Genomic DNA, 10,143 nt, shown 5'->3' on the forward strand with positions numbered 1-10,143 from the left:
ACGGTTTAAGAAAAGAAAATCAGGCCCCTGACACACAAACATCCACCGCTGACGTCTTCCCAGAGTGCGACAGTCTAAGGTTGTCCGAGACTAGAAGCTCAGTGTATCGTAGCAACACGATGTTTAGTTTTAAGATTGGCTTTTGGAATCAGTATTTTTTGGGATCTGAGGAGAGAAGCAAAAAGGAGCAAAAGAAGCACCAACGGCATGAATACAAGTCCATAAAATTTCAGATTTAATCATTGTGTTCAAGGTGCATCATGAATTTTCAGGTGTTCACCTGTAATATAAATTGTCAGAACTCTTTAGCATAACTGGACATTTTGAAATTTAGGCTGTCATATCTCACTTAGTTCAAACAGCCCTTGTCAAGTTTCAAACAGTCTGAACAGCCGCTCTCACTGATAAACACAGCAGGATAAAAACTGCAGTTTCAAAGAATAGATTTATAAACTGTAAATACAAGCAGAAAGGCTTTCTGAATTCAAGTTTAAAAAAAAAAGAGAGACTGTAAAGCTCACAGCTGCAGATATTTCCTTGAATGTTGCTGCAGCCATGCATGTAAATGTGTGCAAAGCCTTGGGGCTGCACTGATCGAGTTAAACAGCTGGCTAACATTTATATACCTTAAAATTATTATTATTATGTTATGTTTTGTTTTTCTTTAAACTTGCTTGAGTTATGAAAAGAAAATCTGAGAGCAGTGTTATTTAAGTGCCTGGTTTTGAAACAAACGGGGTGTGCAAGAACAAAACAGCTAAATAACAAATGGAATCTAAACAGGAGAAACCATGCAGACCTCACATCGTCTGGCAGAGGAATATATACAAACTCTGGGAGGTCCTGCAAACATCTGCGGAGGAAACGCACACTGATTTCTTCAGCTTTAATTATAATGTTCAAGTAGTATCAGTTCATATCAAATGATAATATGCATTCTGACAGACTGCAAAGTAGAGTTCTTTTATAATAGGTGTACATTTATTGTGAACTAGGTTAGATAAATAAATAGTCCTGTTTATATGCTATGTTTACACGTTGGAATAACCATGTCAGTCAGTTTATTTTTAGTGAGGATTGTGGTTTAAATCAGATTATCTGCTTCCAAAAACAGACATTCAACACAAATTTAAGTAAGCTTGGAGAAATCCATCTAAAATCCAAATATTGCATCTTCATGTACACATCAAGAATACAACAGAATATCAACTGCATAAAAGTTAGCATTCACTCCGTTTTCAAACCGTTATTGCTTTGTGTCATGAACGTCACATTCATAGAAAATGACTGAATGAATTTAGTGTTTTATTTGGATTTGGTTTCAGTCAGTGTTGTGAAAATTTCAAAGATTTGTGCACAAAAACACTGTAGGATCTTGAACTTAGGTTTTGTTATGGATGTTAATTTTTAATCATTAAGGAGAACGTCAACATGCTGTTATGTGATAGTTATTTGAATTTAAAAAAACGACCATTAAACCTTCTACTGTTATTCGTTTGCATGTTTTCTTTAAGAACAGTCACCCCCAAATGTGTTATAAAGAACCCAAAAGCTAACGTTATCATTAAATGCAAGACGATTCCCCCTGAACATTATGTGAAGTAAACACTAGTTTCATAACAAGCTTCTATTAATTGCTTTAGAACCAAAATGAGATCCAGGGGGAAATAATTCAAGCTTAAACCAAAAAAAAAAACCACAACCAACCTCAACAACACTGTAGAAAAAATACTTTTAAACTGTCAACTTTGTCTGATTTTGAACTCTCAAGGTGGGTAACAGCAAACCAAACAAAATAAAAATGTAAAGTGATTATAGGAGAAGAACTCATTATTGGCACTGTATAATGAAATCCAGCTGAAGGATGATAATAAGGGACCCAAACAGGCCCGAGGGATTCCAATTTCCACTCTCATTACCCGGTAATGATTCAGGCTTTAGTGAGATGAGGTGAATAGGATGTCAGGTCCAGGAGAAAAGGGTCCCCCTCTTCCTAAATGCTTCTAGACACAAATCAGCGGCATCCAATGAACTCTGACTGAGGCATCAATGACAGAGGCACGCTGCAGTAATCAGTACATCCTGCTAAGTATCTGCTGTCCTTGGCTGCTTACAAAAACTGGGCTGCTATAAGTTGTTTGAGGTCGTCTAGAGTTTCACTGTTTGTGTGAAGTGACTTTGGCATAGAGATGCTTTCCCTAAACTGCTGCTGATGGAAAGGGAAAGTCGTGCTTCAAAAACAATGAATTTTGATGATAAGAGTTGCCGTTTACAATTAAACTTGTATAAAACTGATTGTAATTAACTGGCAGTGGATGCAAGTTGAAGTGTGGGTTTTAATTCTCACACCATCTTTTTTTTATAACAACATTAAAGATTAAATCTGCTGAGAGACAAGAAATTTACTTGTGAATCTTAAAGCTCCGTCAGTCATGTCTTGATCAGGTGAGAATAGAGGTCTAGAACAGACTTATTTAGTTGTCCTTATCATTTGATGTTTTTGTATATCCAGCAGACATGAGCAACACTGGTTACAGTTCCTTTTTCTGGCCACTCATGGGAGCTCTGAACTTGTCTCTAACCTCTAGCTGCTAACTTTTGCATATTGTTCTGAACCATGTTTGGTTGAAAAAAAAAAAAGTTATCTAAAGGCCTGTCTGTACCAAAGATGTTTCCTTCTTCAACAAAACAATCAAGCTACATTAAGCTGATATGCTCCATTTAAATTTAAAATTGAACAGATATGGTGTATTTTTTTTGTAAAAATCAAACTAGATCTAGCTGTAATTCCAGTATGTTAGAGACCCTGTGATCTAAAGTACCTGCAGGCTCACATGTTTATTTCTGTATTGACCACGAAGAAACAAAGAAGATGATTGATTTTTTATATACTTTCTTGAATCTCTTCCCACTTACAGCTTGTGGGAAATATGGCTTAAAACACCATGTCATGAAAAGAGGGAGCTGTTTCAAACTGGTCATATTATCAACATCTCTTTTTAACAATTTGTGCTTACCAATATAGTTATTGGGTTGATTTAAAGCGATAACTGAGAAGAAAAAAAAAAACACCCTAATTTCTGTTATAAGGAGACCATCTTTAGCAGCTGGAACATCATATAGATAAAACAGTTAAACACCAAAAAAAGTGGCAACCTCTGATTTCTGAAGCAGGTCCCTGAATATCCTTTAGTCCCCTCTGACCCCAAGTTTGCATTAAATGAGGTGAACGAGAGGAAAGTGAAGCATATGTTGTTGACTATGTTGTGAAAGGAGCTACTTTGCCACTACGTACTTGTGCAACTACGTCTGTGAGTAAAATCACCTCATTGTGGAAGTTTCAACCAGTCTCGTCTCTGATGCTTCCTGCTCACTCAAAGTTTATACATTCAGATAGTCAAACTGCAAAAAGGAGCAGAGAAACACATCTCTGCACTGAGTCACTCGCCCAGCACAGTTTGTTCAAGATCACAAGTTTGACGATAGCCTGGATCGTACTTTGATGTGTTCTGTCTCAGGAAGGCTCGCTGTAGAGTCCTTCTTAGGTGGTCCCATGTCTCCCTGACCCATGCCCCCTACTGCCAGTCCTGCACCGGTTGTATAACCATGCACAGAACCGGGCAGAGAAGCTACAGGAAATGCGCCGGCTGACATTTGGTGAGGGAGAATCACCCTGTGTGGAATAGCGCTCCGAATGCTTGTGGGACCCAACGGGGTCTGAGGAGGTCCGATGGAGGTGGAGGAAACTCGCGTGGACTGAGGTGGACTGGGGACACCTGGTTGCCCCCCCTCGTGAGGCAGTGAGGGCTGGGATGCTGACAGTGCCCTGACATCTTGGCTCAGGCTGCCCAGTTGCAAAGAATGGGTGCTCTTGTGTGTGCTGGGCCGGTGTGCAGGGCTGGCTATGTGCTGTTGAACCAGAGAAAGCTGGGAGCCTGAGATGGGACCAGCCAGGGCGCTGGATCCATACTGGAATGATCGTCCTCTAGCTGCCAGTGGGCTCTGGACAGGGGGGCTGGCCAAGACTGGAGCAAAGGCACTGGAAGCAAGGAGCTGGGACTGTAGGGGAGAGGCAGAGACAGGGCTGGATACACTCTGAATCACCTGGAATCTCCTCACCATCCTCGGAGACTGCAGTGTCCCCACTGAGTTCCCTTGCATGGGGGCACAAAAGTTCATGGCCACGGCCTGCTGCAAAGTGGCAATCGCTGAGTCTCGAGGCTGAGTGGAAGAAGCTGGAGGAGTAAAGATCCCACCAGGAAGAGCAGACGACATGGACATGGCCCTCGGTCGTGGTACGTCCACCTGCTGAACCATCTCCCGATCGTATTTGACTATTTCCTGAATCATCTCATTCTCACGATTGTTGAAAACACCAGAATTAAGGTCATGCTGAACTTTGTGCATCAGGATTGAGTTCTTCTTGCCTGCAATGATATGGAAGCAGAAAATAGTGTTGCTAAGAATTATTCTGAGCTATGAATGTATTTCTTTTACTTTGCTTTATTGTACTTTATTTTTAGTATTTAAAGTTCTTTGTTTTTTGTAAAAGGGCATCCTTCTGAAGATGCTTGTTTTTACTTTAGCTTCGATAAAGAGTGCTTTAGCTCCCCAAAAAGAAATAAACAATTACTTTGATGAAGTTACATCTGATTAAGTGCATCACTATCTTAACAAGCGTTGTTCCTTTTCATGAAACGTTAGGGAAAACAGATACATCTAATGGTGATTTAGAAGGACTCAAACTGCAAACAAGAGGCTACTAATGAATGTCCATGAACCACATTGTCCAACATTATGCCTCTGTGAGACGCCGACTGACCAGCTACTTGGCCTTTAGCTGGGATATAGGAAAATTTAAAGAATTAAGTTAGCTTTAGCTTATTCAGCATAGTGGACTCAAAGTTTCCTGCAGTTCTCTTGATCCAGCATTAGCCATTCAAACCATAACTGAATGTAAAAGCTCTAACTTCAGGGCAGATCAAAAGCTGGTGTAATGCCAAAATGCACACTGTAGCAAATGGTGTTTGAGTTGACAGGAGCAGCCATTTTTGGCACAAGTGGGAAAAATGCTGGATCATTGCGTACAGATTTGATAAGTGCAACATTATTCCTAACTGCGGGTAATGGACACTATTTAAAGTGTAAAAGGACTAGATGGAAGAAAATCAGAAGACTAGAATTCGTTTACTGGAGCCGTTGTCAGTAATCAATAGAACGACACAAAACAACTGTTTTTTTCAATACCATGTATTAGACAAAATTAAAGTAAACGATACAAAACAGCCATACATTAAATACAAAAACAAATATATACACAGTACTGCAGCAATCCTTCATTTGTTTGTGCCCAACTGGTCTTAAATTCCCCGCTGGTCAGTCCAAAGTCTGACCAACACACATTCAGAAATCCATGGTTGGGTTATCCAGATATTTAAGTTGAGAATGTCCCAGCGCAAGTTGTTTCGGATGAAGAGGTGAATAATAGAGTATGTGCCTGAATGATGAGATGGAGGGGGGAAATGATACAGACCAGACCAGTAGGGAGTGATTCTTAAAGTTCTCCTGGCTCCAGCCAGTTTTCAGAAGCTCGCCATCTTATTCCCTACAAAAGGGATCACCTGGCCTGTATTAACATAAACAGGACCAATAAATTTCCAGCCGGCTAGTTAACTTCAATTTCACACAGAACTAAATGCAATATCTAATCTGTCAGACCAAATAAAACATTTATCTCATTATCTTAAAGTTAGATTACAACAATTAATGATCACAATTAACATTTGCTGCCACCCACATACTAAACAACAAACATTGTGCTCTCTACTCACCAATTCCAATAATAGATGAGAGTATGGCAGCTCCAAGGCTCCAAACTCACTGGATTTCTTGGATCTACATGATTTTTATATTATAAGGTTAAACAGTGCATTACAACAGAGATAAACTGATTGTTTGAGAACACTAACCTGTAGCTCCTTTGTCTCCAGCTCTCCCCCTCACATCTGACTAGGGAAAGCTGGAGCAAGCTTAAATAATTGCCTCAGGTGTGTCAATTGGCTGCATGCCCTTTGTGACTGACTGTCACTCTAACCAATGGGGCAGTAAGGCGGGACTAAGGGCAGTTTTTTTCCACCCTGGATTACAAAAGCAAGAAGGTAAAATACACATAAAGCATGCAGAATATGCCAAAGAAATTGGATCAAAGTCTAGACAGGAACTAAAAAAACAAAAAATCCCCCAAAAATCTTTGCAGTCTGTGCCCCTCTGATATGACTTTGCACAAGCTGATACCTTAATTTAGACATGTCTAATATCACTTGGAAGCCATTTCACTTTAACAACTCACTTTTGAGCACAAGAAGTGTTTTGATCTCAGGTTGCAAATGACTACAGTAATAAACAATTTTTTAAACAAAAAGATCAGTGGATCTTTAAGAACGCTTTAGAGTAAAACAAAGCCCCAGCGTTCTTTTCAAAAATTTGAGATGAAAGATTTCTAGAAAGTACCAGACTCCAGGTGACTATAGACTGAATCTCACTTGTTACTGGCAAAGATGTTTGCACAGTTGCACCTAAGGAAGCAGGCATTTTCTGAAAGCAGATGTGCATTTGATTGGGGTTCCGGCAGGGTCAAGCTACAGCTGGAGAGATCAACATTAATGGGATTTCACAGGTGTGCCACTCTAAACCACTAGGATGAGTCTTTTAAAGGATGCCTGTGGAAGTTCTCATCTTTGTGATGAAAACAGTTAAATGGAGCTGTATTTCTTTTATTAATGTGCAGTCCTTTTCTTTCTGAGCTTTGAAATAACAGCTTTTAGGGCCAAGGAAACACAACTAATGTTGAAATGAGGCAGACAAACTGTTGACAGGAAATACTCCTAAGTAAAGAAACCAAAACCATCCTCAGGGAAGGTTAAATCTGGTTCAGATGATAAGAAGAAAGTATTTTCTTTGATATTATGAGTTTGGCTAAAAAATAATATCAGGTGTAAAGGTTAGAACCAAGGTTTTCATTTCTGCTGCTTGTGAGTCGTCTTAAAGCTTCCAGATTATCCAATACATCTTCCTTGGGGACAAAGAGGGATGAAATTCTTCTGTATGATTATTGCTGGTTGTCAGTTTGGATGTTCACTGCTGAAGGCAGTCTGGATATCTGGATAGAAAGGTAGATCATTCCCAAAAAGGAGAGGGCAGAAAGAGCTGTTCTCCTCTTATCCAAACTCATTATTGTGAGGAGAAGAGATACAAAAAGCATACTGTCTGTAAAGTATGAACTGAAAACACCTGGTTCCACAGTTCAAGCTTTGTGCCGAGGTATTTAACCAAGAACTGGAGTGATGAGAGAGAGGAATCCATATTTACTCCGCTGCACCCTAGATAAACCAGGTTATAATGGTGTGAATGTTCATTGTCAAGAAGCAAGTTTCCCCCCAGGATATATTACAGGTCTGTCTTGTCCTACATCCTCCTGTGAACGGCTTTAAATTAGAGTAGCAGGAGTGTAGGCCTCTGCCTGCCAAGTGCCTGTTCTGGGGAGTGATGAGATGGAATCAGATATTACAAGTGATGACAACTGACAAGAACTTGCAGATTGGACACATAGGGGAACATGAGGGCAGAGCATCTGATTGGAAACAGGTCTTTGCAGAGCTTCTCTGAGATATGAGACACTTTGGAATCATTTGGTTAAAAATGAACACTTTCATCTCCTCTTCTATCACTGTTCAGTAGTTGCAGCTACAGAATGTGACAGTATATGTTGTAAGACAACAAAACAGAAAGATAACCGGGGGGGGGGGATACTTGTACAACCTACTGTATAACTGTTTAACCTTTGGGGGGTCAATTTCATTGACAGTGGTCACCGCAGCAAATTAACCTTAGTAAATACAAAACTTATTTTTTTATAGATAACTAGCTAAAATTTGGCGTGGGACTAGCTGAGAGTCATCCCCTACTCTTTCTCAAAGATAACAGATCATGCAACATCTTTGTATAAAACCTTGACATTCAAGGCAGAGGGTGATGTGCATTCCTTCAAGAAAGGCTACTTTTTAATTCTTCTCAGCGTTTAATCTGATGTTTTTGTACAAACTAACTACTGACAAAGCCAAACAAAGACGTGCATCATTGGTTATTAACGTGCATCGAGTGCTCGTGGGGCCCAGTGGGAACGCTTGGCTGCCGGTTCTGTCTTGAAGCACACGTGCCAGTATTTCTCCAGATAAGTGAGCTGTCAGACTGAAGGCTGCTCGTGTGTGGAATCCAGGTGCCATGGCAACACCTGACAGGTGGCGGATGTGGAGCTTTTTGTGCACATGCCAAGCGTAGTCATGTGACATCAGCAGCAGAGCTGACCCTGGAGAAGTGGGGCGCAAAAGTTGTTCACACTGAATAAAAATAGCCGTCAAACACAATAAGCGTTGAAGTCTGTGTGTGTGTGTGTGTGTGTTTCTCAGCGTTCAAACCAGGGACGTTCAGCTTCTGCTGAGTAATCATTTAACATATCAGTGGGACATGTTTCAGCTGTCGCATATGTTCAATAACTTTGCTCCATAACGGCCCATATTTACAGGAAGCATGTAAAACACAATAACACACAGACAGGATTCACAGCTATGAATATGTTTTCACACTCACTCATTCATACGGAACAACGCAGCTGTCAGGCAGTGCAGTGTTTTGACAAAGACATCACATTAATGAATGAGTATTCTTCCCCTTTGCTCCATTTCATCATATGAATGACTCATGTGCTTATTAGGGCTGCATACTTGTGCTTTTTATCACTGGGTCGCAGTGGTAAAAATGCAAAAATACATCGGAAAAAGGTAAATTTAGGAAAACTGACTAGATTCAATTTTAGCTACATTTTATGATTATGTCGTAATCATCATTTCTCTGTTCACTTTGTATAATAATTCAGGCTTTCTGTTTTATTTGCAATTAAATCATCCATTGATTTTTTTTTCTTGTTGTTTAGAATCATTTTCTACTTTTAACTCATCTACTCAGAGTTTAGTTGTTGTTTATAGTTACAGCACCATCTTTGCACTGTATTTTTTTTGTCTTTATTAGATATGAAAACTGCTCAAACCAAACTAAACTTCCTGACCTCTGGCAGCCTTACCTATCCTGTCCAGCCTGTCGATGGCAACTGTCTCGAAGGCCCTTCTCATCATGGGATACTCCTCCAGCACTTCGTTGAAATTGTCCACCGAGAGAGAGTACAGGCGACAGTAGGTGTCCGCTCGCACACTGGCTGTCCGTCTGCCACGGGTCAGCAGACAGATCTCTGGTGGGGTGACAGAGAAAGCAGACGCGACTTGAGACTCAGAAAATGTCAGACTAGCAGATTTTGGGGTGTCGGGCAGTGACAGAGAACAGAACAGACACTCCACAAATTACAACGCTTACTGACACATTGCCACAAAATAAAACTCAAACACTATATTTTTTTTAGGAAACCGAAGGTCTTGAGTAAATGTGTTTTGCATGCAGGCGTTGTACCCAGTCAGACAAAAAACACGAGTTTTTCCTCCATCATTGACAGCTGTGAGAAGTGCACACTATATTTAGAAATGTGCAGCTGAGCTTCATTATATTCACAACTTCCCTTTTCCTTTCTTTAGTATCTTTTCTTTCCCCCGTTAACTTCCTTTTTTTGAGAGCTGGAGCCAAGTGTTGTCTTGACAACCACATGCCCTCCTTTTCCCTCGCCTGGAAGGTCGACCTCTCCTGACTCTGAGCAGTAATAAAAGTAAACCACAAATTGCAGGAATTCTCCTTAAAGAGAGCACATACAGGATCTGAACTGGAGAGGACCATACCTATATCCGTTTATAACTCCACTGTTTCAGCAGCTTCATGTAAACACAAACCTACTCCCCATTAAAAAGGATCCATTTATTAAAATAATACCCTGCCACTGTCACTGTCTTTTCTTGCTGGGAATAAAGTCAGCAGGACCCGGTTTACTGAAGCTGCCATGTTGTATCTTTTGAACCTAAAACTTTTACTGGAATCAGTGGACCAGGAAAGCTGGTTCCATTACAGCTTCAAATCCTAGGTTCTGATCAGAGGTCTATATATATGTATATATATATATATATATATATATATATATATATATATATA

At 40.2% G+C, this 10,143-nt stretch overlaps 1 protein-coding gene and 1 long non-coding RNA gene across 4 annotated transcripts in view; both read right to left on the reverse strand.

The window, feature by feature from the left end:
- Positions 1–2,868: 2,868 nt before the first annotated feature.
- Positions 2,869–10,143, reverse strand: part of hcn2b (hyperpolarization activated cyclic nucleotide-gated potassium channel 2b) — a 44,311-nt gene continuing 37,036 nt past the window's right edge. The window contains exons 8-9 of one of the 3 annotated variants that reach the window (XM_017406847.3): positions 9,137–9,301; positions 2,869–4,427 (exon numbers count right to left, since the gene is read on the reverse strand). In XM_017406847.3, coding sequence (XP_017262336.2) covers positions 3,469–4,427; positions 9,137–9,301 — 1,124 coding nt within the window. In that variant the 3' untranslated portion in view covers positions 2,869–3,468. Of the gene's footprint in view, positions 4,428–7,814; positions 8,366–9,136; positions 9,302–10,143 lie in introns of those variants that run through there. The other 2 variants (XM_025003989.2, XM_025003988.2) reach the window with 2 other exon arrangements.
- LOC108230536 lies at positions 5,300–6,107 on the reverse strand. The gene is made up of 3 exons (XR_001808363.3): positions 5,970–6,107; positions 5,832–5,895; positions 5,300–5,626 (listed from the first exon to the last, which is right to left on the reverse strand). It is a non-coding gene; the product is annotated as an uncharacterized LOC108230536 (long non-coding RNA).

This window comes from Kryptolebias marmoratus, linkage group LG24, assembly GCF_001649575.2.
Source record: "Kryptolebias marmoratus isolate JLee-2015 linkage group LG24, ASM164957v2, whole genome shotgun sequence".
Lineage (NCBI taxonomy): Eukaryota > Metazoa > Chordata > Actinopteri > Cyprinodontiformes > Rivulidae > Kryptolebias > Kryptolebias marmoratus.